At 39.3% G+C, this 24,337-nt stretch overlaps 1 protein-coding gene across 4 annotated transcripts in view; it reads left to right on the forward strand.

Annotated features, from left to right (window-relative positions):
- Positions 1-301: 301 nt before the first annotated feature.
- The window catches only part of CSNK1A1 (casein kinase 1 alpha 1), a gene marked incomplete at both ends in the record, with an annotated part of 48,436 nt that continues 24,400 nt past the window's right edge, over positions 302-24,337 (forward strand). For all 4 annotated transcript variants that reach the window (XM_079704126.1, XM_079704125.1, XM_079704124.1 and 1 more), the window contains 3 exons: positions 302-424; positions 1,040-1,146; positions 21,831-21,957. In XM_079704126.1, coding sequence (XP_079560252.1) covers positions 302-424; positions 1,040-1,146; positions 21,831-21,957 — 357 coding nt within the window. The remainder of the gene's footprint in view (positions 425-1,039; positions 1,147-21,830; positions 21,958-24,337) is intronic.

Here is a 24,337-nt window from a genome sequence, read left to right on the forward strand (position 1 = left end):
TTCCAGCCCGCGACGTCGCCGCGAAAGTGAGGCAGCGGCGGCCGCCAGAAGCAAGTGGCCCAGCCTGGTTACCGTGAGAACCCTCTCAACAGTCTGCGGCCTGGCAGAAAGAAACCTGACAGCAGCGGTGATTAGGTTCTCCTTGGCCGACTCTGGGCCCTGTAACGCCAAGAAAAGAGCCAGCGTTTTCTGCTTCCTGCCGCCCTCCGGAGCCTTGCTCCGTGGACGAGCCCTAGAGATCTCCCGTTCTCCCCTTAGAGGTGTCGGGGCTTAGCCCCAGCCTCCATCTTCGTCTCTCAGGATGGCGAGCAGCAGCGGCTCCAAGGCCGAATTCATTGTCGGAGGGAAATATAAACTGGTACGGAAGATCGGGTCTGGCTCCTTCGGTGACATTTATCTGGCGATCAACATCACCAACGGCGAGGTAATCACCTGGGGTGGGGTTCACGACTACGCTGCGCCTGCCCTGCCCCCCCGCCCGCGAACTGTTCGGGCCTTTTCCCACCGCATGCCGCACTGGAAGTCCAGAGGGAGCCAGTTTTCCTGCCTTAGGAACCTCCCCCGCTTTCTTTCCCTAAAAGGGAAGAACCCAAGATAAATGTTGGGTGTACTAGGAAGTTTCCCAGCTTGTTAAAAATACACCTTAATCGAACTTTTAAAACCGTCGTTTAAGGTGAGAAGGGCAAAATCCTATTTCTGTGATCCCCATGTTTTTCTATCTATATTTTTAATTCTGCCGGCGTTCTTGTTCCCATTAGGACAGCATCCGATCGCCTGGTTTCTTCATAACCTCTTATTACGTTTTCTGGATGAATCGTTTTCCTGCACTTTAGAGGACGTGCCGCTTTCGTCACTACCCCCTGAAGAAGCCTTTGAGGCTGGTTGTCTCTTTTTATAATTACAAAGAGAGCCTTTGCCCAGCCTCTCACTTCCACCTTCTAGTCGAGAGTTGGAGCTTTGCTCGTGTTTCCCTCTCTTTTCCCAAATGACATTGAATCCATAAGGATGTTGATGCCATCATCCCCTCTTTCCCCTGCAGGAAGTGGCAGTGAAGCTAGAATCTCAGAAGGCCAGGCATCCCCAGTTGCTGTACGAGAGCAAACTCTATAAGATTCTTCAAGGTGGGGTTGGCATCCCCCACATACGGTAAGAATCCTTAAGCAAATCCTCTGAGGGAAGTATGGAAACGGGGAAGATGTGTACGAGGCAGGTGATAGGGCCAGCTGAATCCGGCTCTTGGTATTTGAGTTACCTGGGTTTCCTGTGAAGCGTAAGTCACCACAATCACAGAGTAAATTTTAGTTTGCCAACTTAGTTTAGAATTTCAGTTTGTAACACTCTGCTGCAAAGCTTCCGTCATTCTTCCCGAGGCTTTCATTTGCGGTTAAAGTATGCGGCTCATCTTTGATCCCAACGCGGAAGGGTTGCCTGCTGCTTTCTTTTCGTCTGCACCTCAGATGTTCTTGGGTTTGTCCGGTGAAGTGGATTTGAGGGTGCCGAAGTCACCGGGCTGGGCCAGTTCGGGTTGCTATTGGAGCTGGCTTGGGAAATGGCTGCTCTTTTGTTGTGTTTTTGTTCCAACATGTCTTCCTCCTCCGCTTAGAAAATGGCGGAACGACGTGACTCAACCACATATTCCTGCCCTTTTTTCTGCTTGAGTTCATAAGTTATGCTTCCTTGATTCCCTCTTTAGCATCCCTGAGTTGATTAAACCTTTGAAAAGCCAGGAATAAAGCTGCAGACAGTGGTGGGGTTCAGGGAAGGAGATGCCATAATGACAGTCTGATCTCTGCAGCAGATGCGATGTGAAATTAAATTTACTCTGCAAAATCCTTCATAGTCTTTCCAGAAGTGTTAATTAAGTCTGTAAAGAATGGTAATGTTTGCTACATTTCAGTCTGTGTACTAAATTTTGTGGGAAATGGCAAAGGCAGTTTGAACAGCGCTATGTTGAAATTGACTCAGTTGTATTAAAAGAAAACTTGATCGTGTAACCACAGTTTGACAAGTAACTTTAACCTGTTGAGTTACTTGGTCAGTAACTCCTCACATCTGGGAAATTGTGGCTTTTTTTGGAGATGTGATATTGGTGAAGGCAAGTAGTAATCAGGATAAAAGATGACCACATGAAGACACTGGGTTCTTTTAAATGGTTAACTTTAAAGGATTTTAGAAGAGTTTGATTTTTGAGATTAAAGAGCCTCTTCCCAGAATAGAGACTAAAATATAGTGTAAGACTCAACTATTTTCCAACAATTACTCAAAAATAACATTTGCAAAAAGATCCGGAGGTAGTTGAGAATTAACTGGAATGGTGTTTACTGTAGCCTCTTTTACTATCCCAGCTTTTATTCCTCAAATCTTGAATTAATGACTGGGTTATATACATTAATTCTGATGTGGAAACAACCAGAGTGACACTATCCTTAAAAAATTTCCAATACTGATAAACATTTTTAATGGAGAAATTGAATGATATGATTTTCTGTTGGTTCAAAGTCAAAATAAATTATTAGGAAGAAAATTCCAGGTTTATCTTATGAGGTAAAGATTAATGTGAAATCTGAGATAATCCAGATTTGAGATTTTTAATGGTTCTCATCCCTTTAAAAAAAAAAAAAACCCTGCTGTGTAGGGAAATAAATTTGTTATTGTGGAAAAATGAAAACCTTGATTAAAATATCTAGCTTTTTTCTTCACAAAATAAAAAATATCAATTGCATTCGCCTAAAATTTTTAAATTCCTTTCCCTTTGCATTTACTTGCATCTCTCCACCCTGGCCCTCGCTGATTTGCTTTCCATCACTAGTTTTTCCTAGAATTACATGTAAATGCAATCATACAGTATGAGGTCATTTGTGTCTGGCTTCTCTAACTTAACGTAATGCTTTTGAGATTCATCTGTGTTGGGAGGTTTTATAAATTTCACAAATCAGGTTGAACTTAATGTATTTGAAGTCATTTTCGAAAAAGCAGTAAGGGCTTCCCTGGTGGCGCAGTGGTTGAGAGTCCGCCCGCCGATGCAGGGCACACGGGTTCGTGCCCCGGTCCGGGAAGATGCCACATGCCGCGGAGCGGCTGGGCCCGTGAGCCATGGCCGCTGAGCCTGCGCGTCCGGAGCCCGCAACGGGAGAGGCCATGACAGTGAGAGGCCCGCGTACCACAAAAAAAAAAAGCAGTAAGCATCTGGCATTTTCAGTGCTAAACCCAAATTAAATACATGATACATGCACTTTTATTTGGTAGCTTTTTTTTTTTTGGCGGTACGCGGGCCTCTCACTGTTGTGGCCTCTCCCGTTGCGGAGCACAGGCTCCGGACACGCAGGCTCAGCAGCCATGGCTCACGGGCCCAGCCGCTCCGTGGCATGTGGGATCTTCCCAGACCGGGGCACGAACCCGTGTGCCCTGCATCGGCGGGCGGACTCTAAACCACTGCGCCACCAGGGAAGCCTATTTGGTAGCTTTTATTTAAGGACAACACTAATACAGACCAACAGGGGCAATAGTCAGTATACTGATTACACACATCAATAAATGTAATTGACTTGTGAGCAAAATTCTAAGAGGTTGAGTGCAGAGGGTGCTGTGGTGGTTATAAACTGGATGGAGCTAAAGAGGTTAACCTGACTTTCAAGTTAAGACTTCCTGGGAGAGGAGATGGGATTTCAGGATCTGGCTGTAAGGAAGAAAGCTTGGTGAACTGGTTGGGGAGGGCATCCAACAGTAAAGTGTGGCTTCTGGGAGTGGTGTCTAAGGCAGCATGTAGTAATTGGATGAGGGTGGGGAAAGAGTAAATTTGTTTTATGAGTAGTAGAGTCCAGGTACATAGAAACAAAAAGTGGATCATTGGTTTTAAAGTACAGTGTGAGAGGACTGTTTGTCCACTGAAGTGGGAAAGATAAGAAGGACTTACATATGCTTTCTTTATTTTGGGTGGCAACATCTTCCCGTTTGCTGTTTGTTCTCCATTATTTCCACATCAACTATATATAGTATACACTTAATAAATATTTACTTGGGAAATATTGAATTAAATTGCTCAGCTTAGCTAGATAAAAGGGCAGTCTCTTCTGTTACCCATTGTTTTAGAAATGTTGACACTAATTAAAAATTTTTAGATTTGCTGCATTTATACCACACTAATATCTCCCTCCTCCCCCAATCCACCCCACACCCTGCAATTTTCTTAAAGATACTATGGGATATTCTAAAACAAGGGCTGAAAATTACCTGGCCTATATAGCATACCTGCCTTATCAAGTCCTTAGTATGTAAGGACCTTACTAAGAGATCTATTGTGCAGAAGCATAGCATCCAGTGAGGGTAAAGAGCAAGAATGAGAGGATGGCATTCAGTCTCTTGATATTTTTAAGAAACTGAAAGTCCTTGGGCCTTGTGAATTGACCTCTGGCAGCTCATTTTAAATTACTGTGTTTCTGTTACAACCCTCCCTTTCTTTGTGTGCCACTTTGAACTGAATTAAATTGTTCTCTAAAAAAGCAGTTATGTTATAGCCAGGCTCTAAATCTGCCATGTGGTATTGGCTTAGTGATCTGGGGTTTGTCAGTCCCTTAACCTCTTTGGGCATATCAGTTTCCTCATTTTTGAAATCAAAAGAGAGTTTTGCCATGTTGGTAATTTTCTAGTTTTGCATGCTGAGCTTTTGGGTAGGGTTTTGTTTGAACCAGTTTCCCTACTTAAGTCACTGGCCTAGTTGATTCAGAACTTTCAGCTCTGAATTTTAAGATTTATTTTCAGATGGTGGTAGCTAGAAAGCATTTCATCACAGTTTGGTGTTTTGTCTAGATCTTATTTTTGAATGATATTTTAGTAGTGAGATACCACTCAGGACCTTAAAAATGCTACCTGTATCAGTTAAGCCATAGGTTACCACTTAGGAGAAAGTAAATTAATGGGATATACTTTTATAGGAAAACATGATAAAGAAGATGGGAGGGGCATAGGATAATTTTGGTTGTCGTTTTTAAATATTTATTTATTTATTTGGTTGCACCGGGTCTTAGTTTCAGCACGTGGGCTCCTTACTTGTGGCATGTGAACTCTTAGTTGTGGCATGCATGTGGGGTCTAGTTCCCTGACCAGGGATTGAACCCAGGCCCCCCTGCACTGGGAGCACGGAGTCTTATCCACTGCGCCACCAGGGAGGTCCCAGTTGTCTTGTTTCTTTAACCACTTTTTTTTTTTTTTTTTGCCCTCCTTGAATGTCAGATATTCTAGGAGATATTTATAAAGTACTAGTTAATCCTTACTGTCCAGTGTTAAAAGCAGCTTAAATTTTAATCTTAGCTTTTTGGCACTGAGCATATATCCTGTAAATAAGTTCTAATATTCTTATCAGAGGACAAAGATGATGTCTACACTGGGTATGTCTTTATTAGAGAGATAACATTACAGATCACAGGATTCATACAGTAACTGAATCCGTGGTATACTAAGAGTACTTATATTGGTTTATGCTGGATTTCTAGTAATGGAATAATGATGCTTAGATAGCATTTGGAGCTGGATGAAACCTGAGAGATAATAGCCCAACACTTCATGATATATAAATTAGACTGTTGAGTCTCAGAGGGGTTACTAGAAATCTCCTAACTTCCAGTTTTCCTGTGAGCCATTTTCACCTTTATGTCAAGGTCAAACCATGTCTGCTCACATAACCCACACCTTTTCATTTGATGCTGCAGAGCCATATTTTGCCTCCTTCACTCTATGGCGTTTGGTCTCATACAGAAAAACTGATAAATGTAAGTAATCTATTGTTTGTATTATTAGTTAATTAGATCCTTATGATTCTTATTCTCCCTTTTGAATCCATGGATTGCTGGATGAGAACTTTTATGGACATTATTAATTTGTATCTTAAAGTGGAGTAAATACTTGTAAACCCTTGTATAGTCCATGGATTTTACTACCTTGGCTTTAGTCGATTTTAGAGCTAGATTATTTTGTTTCTGAGTACATTTAATTTGTACCTAAGGTATGATTTAGTGATGTTTTCTCATGGTCTGTCCTGTTTAGTAAGAAACTTTTATGTCAAGAAGTCTATACAAGAGAAAACTAGAGTTTGAAACAAATGTTACAAATCTAATCTTTTGGTTTACTCCATTTTATTCTTAAAATCAGCCTTTGAGGTTCAACAGATGTTTTTCTGAGGCTAAATGAGTACCTTAATAGGTTTCATAATATAAATGAATAACTAGTCTAAATGATACTTTTTGTTACTGTTTGTATTTCCAATACAGTCTCAGGTGGCTCTTGAAAATTGTTAATAACTAGTAATCACATAACATGTACTTATCCATGTCTTAATGGAATTTTTTTTAATGAGATGTAATTTTCATACAGTGAAGTGTATATAGATCAATGTGCCATTGAATCAGTTTTGACAAATGCATACACTGATGTAACCCACACTCCCTAATGAGATAAAGAATATTTGATTTTTTTTTAATACTGCTAATCCTTGGTAGGCTATGTTTTGTGACAACATAGGTTTTATATATTTATTTTTTAATCGATCTTTTGAATTGTAGTAACATTATTTTTCTGGATTTGATGTTGATTTGTCTTTATGTAAGACTACAAGTTAGTGATATGTTTATTAGCATGAAGTATACTAACCTAATAAAGTGACCAAGTTGGGGTGGTGATACTCAGTGGCAATTGAGGTCTTTACCCAATTTTCCTCCTTTGAATAGCTAAAATACTGCCTTTTCCTTGTCTGAGAGTCATCAGTGGGGTATGTTTAAAGGAGACTTTGGAAGTGCTGTAGAAAAACGTTTAGTTGGACAGTACATTCTGATCCTTAATAAAAAGGGAAAAGGAAAGGGCATTATATTGAGAGTCAATACTTAGGGTTCTGTCTGTGATGTCATCTAGATTTGAACCTAGGATGAATTCCGTCATGCATGTCAACTTTGCTTTATAAAAGGGATTTTGTAAGACCAACTTGGTCTTAAGAGGTTTTTGTTTGTTTTTGTTTTTTTTTCTTGCAGTATGCGGGCCTCTCACTGTTGTGGCCTCTCCTGTTGCGGAGCACAGGAGACGCACAGGCTCAGTGGCCATGGCTCACGGGCCCAGCCGCTCCGCGGCATGTGGGATCTTCCCGGACTGGGGCACGAACCCGTATCCCCTGCATCGGCAGGCGGACTCTCAACCACTGCGCCACCAGGGAAGCCCTTAAGAGTTTTTTTAATGCTTTATATAAATTGATGGGATCAGTAGAATGAAAGGTACATCTTCCATTCTCTGCAATGACATTTTGTTTTAGTTACCTTTTATTCATAACATTGATAATGTACTTTGAAATAAGTGGGTAGTTGGTTGAACTTAGTGTGGCTAAACATTCTTCTTTCCATCTATGCGCAAGAAAAAAAGAATCAACCAATATCCAGGCATTGCACATGGTCTCATTTAATCATTACAACAATCCTGTAAGTTGAGGTTTTATATAAAGTGTGAGTCAAAATGGTTAATTTGCCTAAAGTCACACAACTGATGTGTTATTTGAATAGATCATACTGCCTCTTTCAGTGGTTCCCAAACTTTGCTGCACATTGGAATCACTTAGAAAACTTTAAAAAAAAATATTGACACCTGGCTCCTAACCTCGGATATTTTGATTTAATTGATTTGGGGGTACGACTTTTAGTATTTCTTTTTCTTTTTTTTTTTTTGGCTGCGTCATGCGGCTTCTAGGATCTTACTTCCCCAATCAGGGATTGAACCCAGGCCCCCAGCAGTGGAAGCGCAGAATCCTAACCACTGATCACCAAGGAATTCCCACTTTTAGTATTTCTTAAGTGAACTCAGCTGAACTCACTAGGCGGTATGCAATTTACCAATGGAAATATGGCTGTACTAGTTGATTTAGCTTTGAATCCTGATACAAAGATACTACCATATCAAAATGCTGTTGTCTATTAATTTCACAGTAAAGCCTTGCTAATGTGGTGGACATTTGTCAGCATAAGTATTTATCAGTGGTGAATTGGCCTTTTGGAATTTCTTTTGGTTCTGACTTGCAGTTTTTGTACAGTTTTTTCTATTAAAGGGAAACAAGATGGTGACAGTGACTAAGCATACATAGTACACATCATATGTTTCGTTTGTGCCATCTTTAAGTTTGCAATGGCAGGGTTTGCAAATTAACCTGAAATTGAGGCTGTCCTATATTTCAGGTTGTCTGGAAGCTGCTCTTGAGTACTTATCTGTTACACTTCCTTACACTGCCAGATTATTCTGTCCTTAAGGTGGCTTTTATGGCAAGGGGAGTGTGAGATCTGATTTAAAGCTGCCTTGTTGGAAAGTAGTAGCATGAAGTTTTTGTAAATTTTGTTTTAAGTTCCAAATTTTCCAAGTCTTTTAATTATATTAGAAGTGTCTAATACACTGTCCTTGGTAACACTATAGTGAAATTCTTAAAAGACTGGATTTTATACCTTTTTGTAAATACCATTCTTTTCCTTTTCCATTCTTTTACTACCCTGTTCACTATGTATTCACGTTAGGTTGTCTTGCTTTTGGCTCTTTTCACTTGATTGAAATTATTGTTACCACTAAGCTTCACTTATTGAAATCCTAGTGTTCTCATTTTTGGACCTCCATAATATTAATACTTTGTATCCTTAAGGAAGGGAGTGATGTTGGGTTTTTCTCTAAAAATTAAAGCTCTGTTGTTGGAGAGTGTCAGTGAACTTTACAGTACCTGTACAGTACCTTCTAGAGAATAAGCAGACATTTTTCATTCAGTCAACAAATACGTATATTTGAGTGCCTGCTACATACTGGGTGGGCAGTTTCAGATATTGGGCACATTTCAGTGAACAGACAAAAATTTTGTGAGGCTTACGTTCTTTTTGAGCATCTGCCATGTACTTGACATGTATATAATTGTGAATTTGTCTCTCGCTGAAAATTAGGAGCAAAGATGTCTAAATCTCCTGTGAGGACATGAACCTTCCCTTAACATCAAAGGGATAATATGAGTTTGAGCCCCAAACAGCATTCTGAACCATGCAGAGGTTGCCTTGATTGGAGAGGTCAGCAGGGACCCCATTATGTCTCCTTGTGAATCCTGCTTAGTCAGCATTTCTCAAACATCAACCATGCATAATAATTACCTACAGAGCTTGTTTAAAATGTAGGGTTTACTGCCTCACCCCCAGATTTGTTTGACCAGTACTGGAATGGGCCCCAAGAGTCTGTATTTTTAACAAGTAACCTCAGATAATTTCTGCTAAAGACCACAGAACCACGCTTTGGGAAATACTATGTTGAGGTTTTGACACTCCATTGTATTGAGCAGTTGGGGGTAGTTAGTGATTATTTTGCTGAGAGCCTCTGACTATTGTTGTCTTGGTTGTTGTCATTTCATAATTGTTGGGCAACTGCTTTTTGTAATGAAAGTAATCCTTTTGTTTGTGTAGTGCTTTTACAATCTCATAATTACTATTATATTTCTTGATAGGTATAATAGATAAGTTATATTAAGAATGTTTATCGGGGCTTCCCTGGTGGCGCAGTGGTTGAGAGTCCGCCTGCCGATGCAGGGGACACGGGTTCGTGTCCCGGTCCGGGAGGATCCCACATGCCGCGGAGCGGCTGGGCCCGTGAGCCATGGCCGCTGAGCCTGCGCGTCTGGAGCCTGTGCTCCGCAACGGGAGAGGCCACGGCAGTGAGAGGCCCGCGTACCGCAAAAAAAAAAGAATGTTTATCAATGGAACTTCCCTGGTGGTCCAGGGGGGCTAAGACTGCGCTCCCAATGCATGTGGTCCAAGTTGGATCCCTGGTCAGGGAACCAGATCCCACATGCTGCAACTAAAAGATCCTGCACCCCGCAACTAAAGCACGTCACAACTAAAGATCCTGCACTCAGCAACGAAGATGCCGTGTGCTGCAAATAATTCCTGGTGCGGCCAAATAAATAAATATTTTTTTAAAAAAAGGTTTATCAGTGAGCAAAAATGGCTTATGCAGGCAAGAAAATGGCAAAGCCAGAACTAGAACCTGTTTTTTTGGCTGCTGGTTCACTATTCTTTGCACTATATTGCATATACTGTGAGTTCAACCAGCTTCCCATTTTCAAATCCAACTTCTGGTTTACTGGGCCACTTTTTAATTGTCTAGTCACTGAAGGGCTTATTTTTATAAGTATATATTGCATAGTTCTATATTATTAGTTCAGGTTCACATAGAATTTAAATTTATGGATAGATACTCGTGTTCATTCATTGCTTTTTTTCTTTCAGGTTAGATCGTTCCTTTATAATAGCTTGCGTTGCCTCTTCCATTTTTCCCCTTTCCTATATCTTGCATTAACATTTCAAGCCCAGACTTCATGTTCTTTCTTCTGTTCTACTTTTAAAAGATTATATCAAACTTTGGAATTGTTTGTTTTCTTTTGTGTTCATTTGCTAATGCAGAGAAATTTGAGTTAAAAATTTTTTAACCTGGAATCTGTCTACTTAAGAAGGATTTGCTAAGCAAATTAATTACTGTAGAATGTGGTGGGGGGAATGTTTCATCTAGCCAAGATTATTTGTTCTCTTAAATCTTTATATGTAAAACCGTCTTAATACAGGTGATTCCTATAGTGCAAAAAGTACCCTAAAGGAAACCGTTTGGTCTCTGAAGTGTACTAAGAGATATTTTGATTTCTGTTACTTTTTTGCTCTAATATTTTTTTAAGGTATTTATTTATTTATGCATGCATGCATGCATACTGCACTGGGTCTTCGTTGCGGTTTGTGGGCACAGTAGTTGTGGCACGTGGGCTTAGTTGCCCCTCAGCACATGGGATCTTAGTTCCCCCGACCACGGATCGAACCCGCATCCCCTGCATTGGAAGGTGGATTCTTAACCACTGTGCCACCAGGGAAGTCCCTTGCTCTAACGTTTTAATATACGTTTTCTCATATTTCTCTTCTTAAGGAGTGGAGGTAAGTCATTTTAGCCTTGAGAATTTGAGATTTAAATTAGGAAGAAGGAAAAGGGGGCCCAATTTTGTTTTGGCTGCCTCATGGGGCATGCGGGATCTTAGTTCCCCAACCAGGGATCAAACCCATGTTCTCTGCATTGGGAGTGCGGAGTCCTAACCACTTTAAAAGTAGGGTGGATGGTTATAGCTTTGGACATGTTGGGTTTAAGGCACAGGGTATCCCAAGTTTAGCTCTTGTATAATTAAGTTAGCAGAAAATACAGACCTAATCCTAGGCCAGGGAACTAGGAGTGGTGTTAGATCCGAGTAAGATCAGCATAGAAGTGATAGTGGAGAAAGGAAATTGAGAAGTGAGGACTCAACCCTGTGGTGGAAATTCAGAGTTAATCAAGGCAAGAGGAGAGTTGGGATAATGGGGTGTTGCAGTTAAAGGAAGTCAGTTTTTAGGAGGAGTTAATAGCTATTCCAGAGAGAGAAAAGGAATGAGACTTTAAGGCTTTGGGCTTTGGCTGGAATAGAGCTCAGTATACAGTCATGCTTAGTAAGTCACTGTTGACTCAGTGATATGGCCTGAGGGCAGTCTGGTGGGGGAATAAGGATATAGAATTAAAGGATAGGCAGAGATCAGATTTTTGGAGTTCCTCATATATATATGAAACTTTGCTTTTTTGGTGTGTAATTAGGGAGGGGCATTGGTTTTCATAGCAGAGAAACGACACCATGAAACTGTAGAGGAGTGACTGAAAGTAGGAAACTATGTAGAGAGGTAGCGGGCATTTTTCAAAGTTTAGCTCAGATACTAACTTTTCTTAGAAGCCTTCCCTTTTATCTTTTGAATAAATTGCTTGCTCCTCTGTGGTTTTTTTTTTGTTGTTGTTGTTGTTGTTTTGTTTGCGGTACGCGGGCCTCTCACTGTTGTGGCCTCTCCCGTTGCGGAGCACAGACTCCGGACGCGCAGGCTCAGCGGCCATGGCTCACGGGCCCAGCTGCTCCGCGGCATGTGGGATCTTCCCGGACCGGGGCACGAACCCGTGTTCCCTGCATCAGCAGGCGGACTCTCAACCACTGTGCCACCAGGGAAGCCCTTTGTTTGTGTTTTTAAAATTTGCGGGTTAAGGAACATTTATGCATCTTTTAAGGCAGAGGGCAAGGAACAAGGGGACTGAGAAATGTGGAAATCCTACAGCATAATTCAAAGATCTTAGGGATGATATTGTGAGCAAAGGATTAGTAGTAGCAGTTAGGAGGGTTAGGATGAAGAAGGAAAACGAATCATGTTAGTTGACATTATTATTGCTGAGTGAAACACATATGATGCCCAAGTTTTAGATCTTATTCTGCAGTCTGTTTACCTTAAAAATCTGTTTAGAGCAGGGTTCTTAACTTGGTTCAGGGATTTACCCTCCACGAGGTCAGTGAATTGGATAGGAAAAAAATTCCATCTTTATTTTCATGTACCTCTAACTGAACCTAGTTTTTCTTTTATAAACGTAGGCAACAAGTCCCCACTAGTTTTGGCAGTACCTATGGCTTTGTCACCAATAGAAATCACAGGTACTTTAATATTACATTATTGTTGCATGTAACTCAAAATAGTCTTTATATCCAAAATTATAGTACTAGTTAGACCTGCCTCTAAATCTTATTTAATGCTTTAATAAAGAGCATGTATATTACTATATCAAGATTGATTTTAAAGTAATTTTATGGTAACTGAGTTTCTCTAAAATTGGTTTTCCTTATAATGCTATGTATTTTATTTTATGCATTTAAAATACTCTGAGAAGGGATCAGTAGGCCTCATTAGACTACCAAAGGTGGGGGATCCATGACAATGAAAAAGATTCAGAACACTTGGTGTAGAACTAGCACCTCCCACCCACTCACATACAACTTGTTTGGGCAAGTTCTTGGTTATTGTAGCTAAATACATTTGATGCAGGATTGGTCTCTGAGTTGGTGGATTTCCAGTATTTATTTTCTTTTTCCTTTCTAGTCTTGTTCAATTTTAAATTACTTCTGTGCTTATCAGTGTCCTCCCCAGGGGTGTGAGATTGTAAGGATGGGGAAATTAGCCAATTAAAAAAGGTTTGGAAGACCTAAGAAAGTTCTGGGAAAGGTTCAGTGAAGTAAAAGATAGAAATAATATCTAAAATTTCTTGAAATCATCACATTATCAGAATTATTACTCTGATCACCATACCCACAGCTAAAACTGTGGTTCTTTTCTTACTTAATGTCTAAATCAGTTTTTAGTATGGAGAAATCAGTCTAATCGGTATTTGTGTTTCTGGTTCTAGTTGCTTAATTCACCAGAAAACGTAGTGTCTGTTTTCTTTATTAAACCTGATTTTCCAGTTCCCTGCAGTAGCCAAATAGCAGCAATGAGTGTCTTTCTCTAGTGAAAATGCTCTGGATCCCAAACTATTTCAAAGATATTTCTGCAAGTTGTAAATCCAAAGCATTATGAATAAAAATTTTGTGTTACTGACCTTATAAAATATGAATTGTGTTTTAAATGAAATTGCAAGAGGAGGAAATAGATTGATGGTCTTAAAAAATTTTTTTGGCTGTATTGGGTCTTCGTTGCTGCACGTGGGCTTTCTCTAGTTGCGGTGAGCAGGGGCTACTCTTCGTTGCGGCACGCGGGCTTCTCATTGTGGTGGCTTCTCTTGTTGGGGAGCATGGACTCTAGGCACAAGGACTTCAGTAGTTGTGGTGCACAGGCTTAGTTGCTCTGCAGCATGTGAGATCTTCCCAGACCAGGGCTCGAACCCGTGTCCCCTACCTTGGCAGGCAGATTCTGAACCACTGTGCCACCAGGGAAGCCTGGTCTTAAATTTTTGATGGCAAGAGAAAAGTTTAGTTCATTAAATTCTAGGTAGCTAGGTATTCAAAGTAAAACGAAGGCCACAAATCTAAGGAGCAAATATGGGCAGAGAAGGAGAATGAGAGTTACACAGCAATCTTGTATACCAAGAGTTAATAGAAAATCAGGAGGTGACCCACTTTTTATTCCCGTATCTAGTTCTTTTTCAGAAGCACTGAAGAGTTACATGAATCAAAATGTAGTCAAAGCTGTGCATCATAGTTCTGTTTTCGTGATGAATGCCATTAATAAAATGGAGCTTAATAAGTACTAACAATTCTAGGTTAAAGGGTTACAGTGTCTTAAGACTCAAGTTCATAGATGCTTCCACCTTTCAGAAGTAATCAACTATTGAATGCAGTACTAGGAGGATTGGTGACTTCTGAGACTCAGGAGTTTAAATTGAGAATTGACGGCTTGTGTTGTGGTTGAGGGTCGCCTGCTGTTGAAGTCTGGTAATTTAGGAGGAGAGGGGGAGTAGGAAGTGCCTTTCTTAACTGTTTTAAATGAATTGTTAACCCCAACACACTCACGCCAGAAACAGAACAAAAAGAGAAAAGAAGGCAACATGCCATGATTACAATGAGAAGCAAGAAGAAAGATACAGGAAAAGATAAACAAGAATTGCCTGTAGGTGATTTTTTTTGGCCCATGGTAATTTGGGTGCTGTTGAAGGATGGGAAGAAGAGCTATCTATAGTTTTTATAATATTATGAAAGGCAAAATTCTACTGTTAAGGGTGGTGCACATAAATATTAATGTATAGGAACATTAAAAGGAATTCAGACAAAAGAGAGTAGGGTGGCTGGAACTGTTAGCAGTAGCAACCTAAAGGGGGAATTTGAGCTAGTTCTTAGAGTTGAGCGAGATTGTACTAGACCAGATCCTTAATTTCTACCCTCATAAAAAGGAACATAAAAGTTGGATGATGATAAGTTGGCAAGAGACTAAGTTTGAGATACACTGTCTTGAGAATGTAGATGCTATGAAAATGGGTATGTTACAGCACTGATTCAGTGCCCATACTTTTAGTTCAGTGAAGACTCTGACATTAATAATCTAAAGATGGGAAGATAAATGGCATAGGAAAAGACGTTTATCTGTTACGACTGTCACTTCTAAACTTTTATAATTATTTGGCTTATTTGAATCAAAGATGAGTAGATGCTTCCTGATGACTTTATACTTTCGGTACAGGTAGTATTTTTGTATTCCTTGTTTCGTTTTCCTCATCTGCCATGTCACGCATGCCCTAGCCTGGTAAAAACCTCTAATACAGCTTTTTATTCTTTAATTCAGCAAATGTTACTGAGCATTTCCTGCATGTAAGGCATTGTGCTGGATGCTGGGAATATAGAGTTGTGAACAAGACATAAAATGGCCGCCCCTATTGTACTAGGATTCTCCAAAGAAATAGAACCGATGGATCATATATACAGGCATACCTCAGAGTTATTATGGGTTCAGTTCCAGAATACCACAGTAAAGCAAAGTCACACATTAAAAATTATGTTTACACTATACTGTAGTCTATCAGGTGTGCAATAGCATTATGTCCAAAAAAATTGTACCTACCTTAATTTAAAAATACTTTATTGCCCAAAAAGTGCTAACCATCATCTGCGCTTTCAGTGAGTGGTAACTTTTTGCAATAATAAAATAAAGATCAAAATCAAAAATAAAGATCACAGATCATCACCATAACAAATATAATAATAACGAAAATATAAAAATGTGACAAAGACACAAAGTGAGCATATACTGTTGGAAAAATGGTGCCGATGGATTTGTTCAAGGCATGGTTGCCACAATTTGTAAAAAACGTGATACCTGCAAAGAGCAATAAAGCGAGATATATTTATAGGTAGACAGAAAGAGATTTATTATGAGGGATTTGCTCACACGATTATGGACGCTAAGAAGTCCCATGACCTGGAAGCAAACTAAATGCCCATCGACAGACGAATGGATAAAGAAGATGTGGTACATATATACAATAGAATATTACTCAGCCACAAAAAGGAACAAAATTGGGTCATTTGTAGAGATGTGGATGGATCTAGAGACTGTCATACAGAGTGAAGTAAGTCAGAAAGAGAAAAACAAATATCGTATATTAATGCATATATGTGGAACCTAGAAAAATGGTACAGATGAACTGCTTTGCAGGGCAGAAATAGAGACACAGATGTAGAGAACGAACATGTGGACACCAAGGGGGTAAAGTGGTGGTGGGGGGTGGTTGTGGGATGAATTGGGAGATTTTGACTGACATATATATATACTAATATGTATAAAATAGATAACTAATAAGAACCTGCTGTATGAAAAATAAAATTCAAAAAAAAAAAGAAAAAAGGAAGTCCCATGACCTGTGGTCTATAAGCTGGAAGCCCAGGAAAACCAGCAGTGTAGTTCTGGATCAAGCCTAAAGGCCTGAGACCAGGGGAGCCAATGATTTACGTCCCAGTTTGAGTCCTAAGTTCTGAAAACCAAGAGCACGGATGTCCTAGAGCAGAAGATGGAAGATGAATGTTTCAGCTCTAGCAGAGAGGGAAATTTCTCTTCCTCTGCCTTTTTATTCTGTTCAGGTACCCCACTTTAGGGAGGGTGATTTTCTTTACTTAGCCTGTCATTCAGATGCTAATCTCTTCTGGAGATACCTTCACGTACTGTTTTATGTTTTACCAGCTATTTCAGAATCCCTTAGCCCAGTCGGGTTGATGCATAAAATTAACTGTCACCAATCAAGTCAGAGGGGGAAGACCTACGTTAAACAAATGTTCTTTTTTCTCTTGTTATTGTTACAGGGATGGGCATATTTAGGTCCTTTAATCTGAACTGAGTATTTACAATAATTACACTGATTTACTATTCTTGGAAGTCCTTGGGTCTCACAGCAATACCTAAAATATTTCATTTCAGTCATTTTATTTCTTTTCTAAGGTATTTCCATTTTCATCGAGATTTATTAGAGAAAAGAAACCTCTAGCTCCACATCTCAACTATAATATAACTCTTCTAATTGGTTCTCATGTCATTGTCACTCCTTCCCCTACTCCCCAGTTTCCATATTGCATACCGATACCAAGGCCAACTCTTAATACTTAATTATATTATGTCCCAGCCATACTCCACTGATAATTCCTCAGTTATCTATAGAATTTAAAGCACATTAGCCTGGTATTCAAGAGTCTATAATATAGCCCCAAACTATCAGTCACTTTGATTCGCCCCTTTATGCGAGCCCATGGTCTATTGCCTCTCTCTGCCTAGCACATCTTTTTTTTTTTTTAATTTATTTTTGGCTGTGTTGGGTCTTCATTGCTGCACACGGGGTTTCTCTAGTTGCGGCGAGCGGGGTCTACTCTTCGTTGTGGTGCGCGGGCTTCTCATTGCAGTGGCTTCTCTTGCTGTGGAGCACGGGCTCTAGGCGCGCGGGCTTCAGTAGTTGTGCACAGTTCATGGGCTCTAGAGCATGGGCTCTAGAGCTTAGGCTCAGTAGTTGTGGCACACAAGGCTTAGCTGCTCCGCGGCATGTGGGATCTTCCCGGACCAGGGCTCGAACCCGTGTCCCCTGCATTGGCAGGTGGATTCTTAACTACTGCACCACCAGGGAAGCCCTTAGCACATCTTTTTCTACCTTACCTATCAAAATATTATCCCTCCTTCAGGATCTGGCTGGTAACAGACCATTTTCACTAGGTTTCTTTCTTTGGACAGATGTAGTTCCCACTGATTGTTTGCTTTTTCTGAATTCTGTTAGCATTTTTTGGTCAGCCCTGTTGACTGTGCATGTATTATCTTAGGCTTGTGCTTTTTATCTGTTTCTTAATTTTTTAACTAGAATTAGTTTGGATATGGGTTTAGAGGAAGGAAATAAGATCAGACAGATAGACCTTGCCTTCTCTTAGCGTCTTCTTCAGACCTTAAGGTACCTTTTTAATGCTCTCGGTAAGAAATGATGGTTTTCTAAGTTGCGAGCTCACATTCCTTGGCCTACTTCCTTGATTGGTCAGGCAACACTAAGTCTAAAGACATTGATTTGAAACAAACAAACAGTAAATGAGACCCTGCCCCCCCCCTTTTTTTAACTTTTATCCATTAAATTACTTGATTCTTCTGCATCTTTTGAAACTATTAGGAAGAATAAGGTCCAAATCAAACCAGTTTGTTTTTAATCTCGTAAGTATCTGAGTTACCTACAGTGTGCACATTACTTTACCATAGTGTACTTAGTAGCAACACATTGCTGCTTATGTTGAAAAATGTCTAAAGATAAGACCTGAGTTTCTGGTTGAAGGCACCTCGAAAGTGGAGAATAGGAGTGAAGTTTTCATGTTTATGGGTTTCAGATTGTCTGCAAACTTAAATGATCTCAGAGAATCAGCTTAGTGCTTGCTCATTACCCAGGTTCTATGAAGACATAAGACAAACAGTAGGTTTTATCTTACAGGTGTAGAGAGAGAAACGCCAAAGTAACAGTACCTGAATATTTGTACTGTCAAGGGGTTAGATCTTGGATATAAGCAGTAGTCAGTGGTTATAGGAATTCTGTGAAACGGGAGACCAATGTGGGATAGGCTACTTAAGGAAGATATCTTTGGCAGCTGGGTATTAGGATGTTGCAATTGAAAATGGAGAGTTAGCAGCTTGCAGAATAAAAGTGGAAAAGGTGGAGGTGAAGGTAGAAACTGAGTAAGTAGGATTTGGATAAGCAGAAGGCTGTTCCTGGCTCCTAATCTGTGTGTAATAATGTCGGGATGGGTTACAAAGGTGGAAAGCACAGATGGGGGGGAGGGTGTGAGGTGTTAGGTTTAGAGAAATAAGTTATATATTCCTTGAGATCAAAAGGAAGAATGAAAGAAACACCTGTCACTTAGGTTTAAAGAGTTATAATACCAATTTCTAAGAGGAAAGACCTGATTATTTTAGAAGTGCCATAGTTGCACCATGGAGGAAAATGCCTTTGAATCATTTATGTTTTAGTTGTTTTTTTATGGATTATCTTCTTGATATTGAGAATAGGGGCTATGTCTTAAACTCATACACTTAAGCAATATAGAGAAAAATGCCTAATAACTTGTTTTTTTTTTTTAAGTGTGTTTCCGAATTCATCTAATTCCCCCTTGTTTCTAATTATTATGAGAGTATTCTGTTAAAGGCTTACTTTACATATGACTTCCCACAAAGTGCTTTATGAAATTGTGTGATTGCATGAAGATGTGAAGTATGAATTTGTGCCTTTGACATTTCAAGTTTGTTGTTTGGGTTGGATGGTTGTAAAATTCACTTTATTGTAATTTTGTTAGGGAGTCATTGGTACAAATTTATTGATGTAGACATGAGATGTAGTCTTATGAGAGTTGATTTGTGCTTTCTCTTTTCCCTTTGATTTTTAGTGACTTCCCTTAGCTCTTTCTGGATTTGGTGTTTTTTTATAGAATCATTTATTTTTCTTTAAAACCTAGATAATTTAGTTTTTTTTTTTTTGTTTTTTTGTTTTTTTTTTTTTGCGGTACGCGGGCCTCTCACTGTTGTGGCCTCTCCTGTTGCGGAGCACAGGCTCCGGACGCACAGGCTTAGCGGCCATGGCTCACAGGCCCAGCCGCTCCGCGGCATGTGGGATCTTCCTGGACCGGGGCACGAACCCGTGTCCCCTGCATCGGCAGGCGGACTCTCAACCACTGCGCCACCAGGGAAGCCCCACTTATCTTTTTTTTTTTTTTTTTTTTTTTTTTTATTTATTTATTTGGCTGTGTCGGGTCTTACTTGTGGCACGTGGGATCTTTCATCATGGTGAGCGAGCAGGCTCTTCATTTCTGCTCACGGGCTTCTCTCTATTTGTGGTGCAAGTGCTCAGTAGTTGTGGCACACGGGCTCAGTAGTTGTGGCACGCAGGCTTAGTTGCCCCGTGGCGTGTGGGATCTTAGTTCCCCGACCGGGGATCAAACCCGTGTCCCCTGCATTGGAAGGCAGATTCTTAAACCCACCACTGTGAGCTTTCTTTCAAGTGTTGATAAATGTTGGAATGTTTGTGAAGGGTGTTGAATTCCTATATGGAAAATAAAGGATTGAAAAGGGATAATTGCAGCAGCTTTGAACATAGTTTTAGATACAATAAGGGCAGATCAACTCTGCCATTAGCAGATTGGTACATCTGTTGCTTTTCTTAGGCTAGTGGGCACAATCTCTATAAGGTCAAGCAGGAACTTTCCCCATCAGGCTACCTTTTTCTGCAGAGACATGTGAAAATGAATTCCTTTGTGTGTTCGATGGTAGTTATTCGTGTATCATGTTTGCGAAGTAGTAGTCCTCGGGAACAGCTGAAGCAAGAGCATAGGAAGGAATGTGAGCTTTCTAAGCCTAGTCACCTTAAGATCTTTTACATAAGATTCTAGGGAGCGTATTCATTGGATCTGAATATGAGACCATGCTTAAGTAGCTGGTTTTGCATTTTCTAGAAAAATATAGTTATTAAGATACTAAATCCCCATTCTCTAGTTTCAGTCTTAATTTTCTTTTATAACAAAATAACATACTAAAGCAAAATTTTAAAAAAGAAATAGCACTAAAAACTCTAAACAGGGGACTTCCTTGGTGGCGCGGTGGTTAAGAATCCGCCTGCCAATGAAGGCGACATGGGTTCGATCCCTGCTCCAGGAAGATCCCACATTCTGCGGAGCAACTAAGCCCATGTGCCACAACTGCTGAGCCCGTGCGCCTAGAGCCTGTGCTCCGCAACAAGAGCAGCCACCACAACGAGAAGCCCGCGCACCACAACAAAGTGTACCCCCGCTCGCTGCAACTAGAGAAAGCCCACGTGCAGCAATGAAGACCCAACGCAGCCAAAAAGAAATAAATAAACAAAATTATAAAACAAACCAAAAACACTGAACAGTTTACCACTAAACTGATACTCATTAATGCCTTCGACACAGATTTTTTTAAGCCTTTTTCCCTTTTGAATATTTTTAAAACACATAAACTTCTCAAATGGTAAATCCAGGTATCATTTCTTATTAGAGTTAACAAAGAAATCACTCCAGCCTAGCTTTAAAATAACTTCCTCGTTTTTTTTTTTTAACATTTTAAATAATGGCAAAATGCCTTTTTTTTTTCTTTTTTTGGGCTGTGCCACATGGCATAAAAGATCTTAGTTCCCTGACCAGCGATCGAACCCGTGCTGCCTGCAGTGGAATCACGGAATCCCAACCAACCACTGGACCTCCAGGGATGCCCCTCAAGCAAAATTCATAATCTAGATAAGTTTGAAATAAAAATGGTAGTGCTTATTTTCAGGAAATTACCCTTACCAGACTTACAGGCATATAGAAACTTGAAATCATTTATTGCAGTGATTTCCAGTTCTTGTAGTCTCTGAAATTAGCAGTTGATATACCTAGAGTTATTGGGGACAAATTGTATATCCACAGTAATATAGCAACGGATAATTAAAGCATGATTCTTCCAGTAAAAAGCAAATGTCATCTTTGTGGTAATATGATTGTTTTCTGTGATCGGGAACTAAGCAAAAATGTGACTCCTTATTAATACAACTTGGTAGGAAATGGAACGTGAGTTATAGTAAAAGGGATCTTTGCTTTCTGAAACGTTTTGGAATGACTAGTAGAATCTCCTTCATTTCTTCAGTTAAAAAGTAAGACCAGGTGAGGTTAAGAAACTTGCCCATGGTCTCAGGAATCAGTGGTGGATGGATATAGAATTCAGCTGCCCTGGTTAAGAAGAATGTTAAGGCTGCCACACAAGTACTGAGTTAATTGGACAATGGGTTGCTTGACAGGAAAAAATCTCTTTACCTTGTGTTGGGCAATGTAGTCAGTCAGTGAGTTCATCAACTGAACAGTGGAAAACTTAACCCTAAATAAAACCTAACCAGAGAGGAAAAACTATCTTATTCAAATTTTTTAAAATTTGATGATGTTAAGTGATAATCAGCTTTTTATAATGCCCTCCCTTTTCCCCCTTTCATTTTATTAGGTGGTATGGTCAGGAAAAAGACTACAATGTGCTAGTCATGGATCTTCTTGGACCCAGCCTCGAAGACCTCTTCAATTTCTGTTCAAGAAGGTTCACAATGAAAACTGTACTTATGTTAGCTGACCAGGTATGTGAAGCTTTTATGAGAATAAAAACTAAGGAATACTACTGTTTACCACTACTTAACTATAATTTAATTGTGTGTAAACCAGAGAATTATAGTCCTATGTGTCACTGTTTAACGTTTGGATCAGCAAAAAAAGATCCATAGTAAGGTATAGTCATTCAAGTGTATTACTCTAATATGACTTGTAGATGTTTTCCCATGAGTATAGGACAAAAACGGATTATACTGGTTTATTACTCACCTGTAGAGTAGGAGTTTTCAAGCTGCTCCCATCAGATAGAGTGTATTTGTTTTAGTGTTGAATATAGCAGGTTTCCTTATAAGATTTTGTTTGAAGAAAGGATTTGGAGTGTTTTTGTGTATATAAATATACATGAATATGTATATATCGAAATTTTGTTTAAATTAAGCAAATTGAATGCTACGTATTACGTGTTGAATCCTTATGACAGGTGTATTTTTGAGGAAAATAAGGTACTGAAGTAATTTAAGGAATAATTTTTGACCAGGTAGATGCTCTTGAAGTAAAGGATTCTCGGCCATTGGTAATAGTTAAGCAAAACCAGGGAAATTTTTATGTCATGAATTAGATTTATTCATTGGCTGGAGATTAGATGAAATTGTTTTAAAGCCAAAGATTAGACTTTTTTGAACTAAAGGAAATAAAGAAAATTAGTTTTAAAGAATTTTAAGATGGGGAATAATAGGGTCAGGAACAAGCCTTGAGGAAACAGATAATACGGTCAAAGATAATAGGTAAATGTCAAGGAATTTATGATTAAAACCTCTTAATATGACATGTGAATGAATCTTAATAAAAGAGTTTGTATTCTGTAGGCTCAGTAACACATAGGCATTCATACAGTGAACATTTATTCGGGGCCTGCCATTGTACTTAACACTGGGATGTACAAAGAAGAATAAGAACTAGTCTCTTCTCTCTAGGAGTGTAGAGTTTAGTGGAGAAAAATTGAAGGGTTCTGTCATAGAAGTCTTTATATTGGATACACTAGTAACATCAGAGAAAGAATGTAATTTAGGAAAGGGGGTTGCAGGAAAGCATTTGTTTAAGAAGGAAACAGCTGAGTCTTGCTCTGTAGATGACAGGCAACACTTGAAGTAGTCTGTAGTTTGTGCTATTAATTTGTCTTTTGCCCCACCTTTCCCCTGTGAGTTAATACTCATAGTTTAATTATGGGTATTACTTAGCTAGGACAAATATGTACATAAGTGAGCCAGCGGTTTTGTTTTACTTCTTTAATATATGAGTTGCTGCTGTACCTAAAGATGCTATTTGAGCATTGTATACATCTACTTCCTTGAGAGTATGAATAGTTTAAGCCAGAGATTACAATTTGGCTTCAAAAGACATTTGCCAAGGTAGAGGAGTAAGATTTAGAATCTGTATATCCATGGTGATGAAAGCTCTAGAGAAAATGAGGCCAAGTAAAAAATAGAATCCTAACATATACTACTAGAAGAGCAAGAACATATGGGTAGAAAGATAATGTTGGCAGCCTTTGCACATGGAAAACACTTTCAAATACAACTTGTAAGTATTTTACAGAAAAAGTAGACATAGTTGATAATTTGGAAATTAAAACTATTATAGAAGAGATGCCAGAGTTAAGACAAATTTTTCAAAATTTAAATCTATTTATATAACAAATGACTGATAAAAGATTGTTGTATGCAAAGAATTCTTAAAAATTGGCAAGAAAAGGACAAGCCAAAAGAATACTGGACGAATATAGATTGACAGTTCATAGAATAGTACTAAATCCAAAAGGTCAGTAAAAAGGAGCAGGTTTCCAAACTGTTAGGGAAATAAGCGAGGTCAGTACCTGTCAAATTGGCAAAATTTAGAAAGAACTGAAATAACTTTGCTAGTGGGAGAAAGAACACTACTGCTGAAAAAAATGAGTTGTTATAGGCTATTTTGAAGGGCAGTCTGATGGCACCTATCAAAATGAAAAAAGTACATACCTTTCAGCCCAGCAATTCTGCTGTAATAGCATGGGATTTATAACCCATAGAAATAAAAGCACTAGTAGGTATGGATATATTTGAGTATTATTAATAGCATGATTGTTTATGGTGGGAGAATATTGGAAATAATGGGAATACTGTGAGTTAGGGGATAATTGGGGAGTACTTCCATCTGTGCCATAGAATACTTATAGCCATTAAAAAGTATACTAAGACCATACCACTTGACGAGGCAGAATTTCCAAGAAATTAAGAAAAGCTTGTTAGAATGGTATGTTTATTATTCAGTTTTGGAATATGATCATACAAGTATGGAGAAAAATCATGGGAGAGTCCAAAAAGCATGCAAGAAAGGAAACCCAGCATGTGTATGTCCCCATTTGTATAAAAA

This window comes from Hyperoodon ampullatus (genome assembly GCF_949752795.1).
Source record: "Hyperoodon ampullatus genome assembly, chromosome: 4".
NCBI lineage: Eukaryota > Metazoa > Chordata > Mammalia > Artiodactyla > Ziphiidae > Hyperoodon > Hyperoodon ampullatus.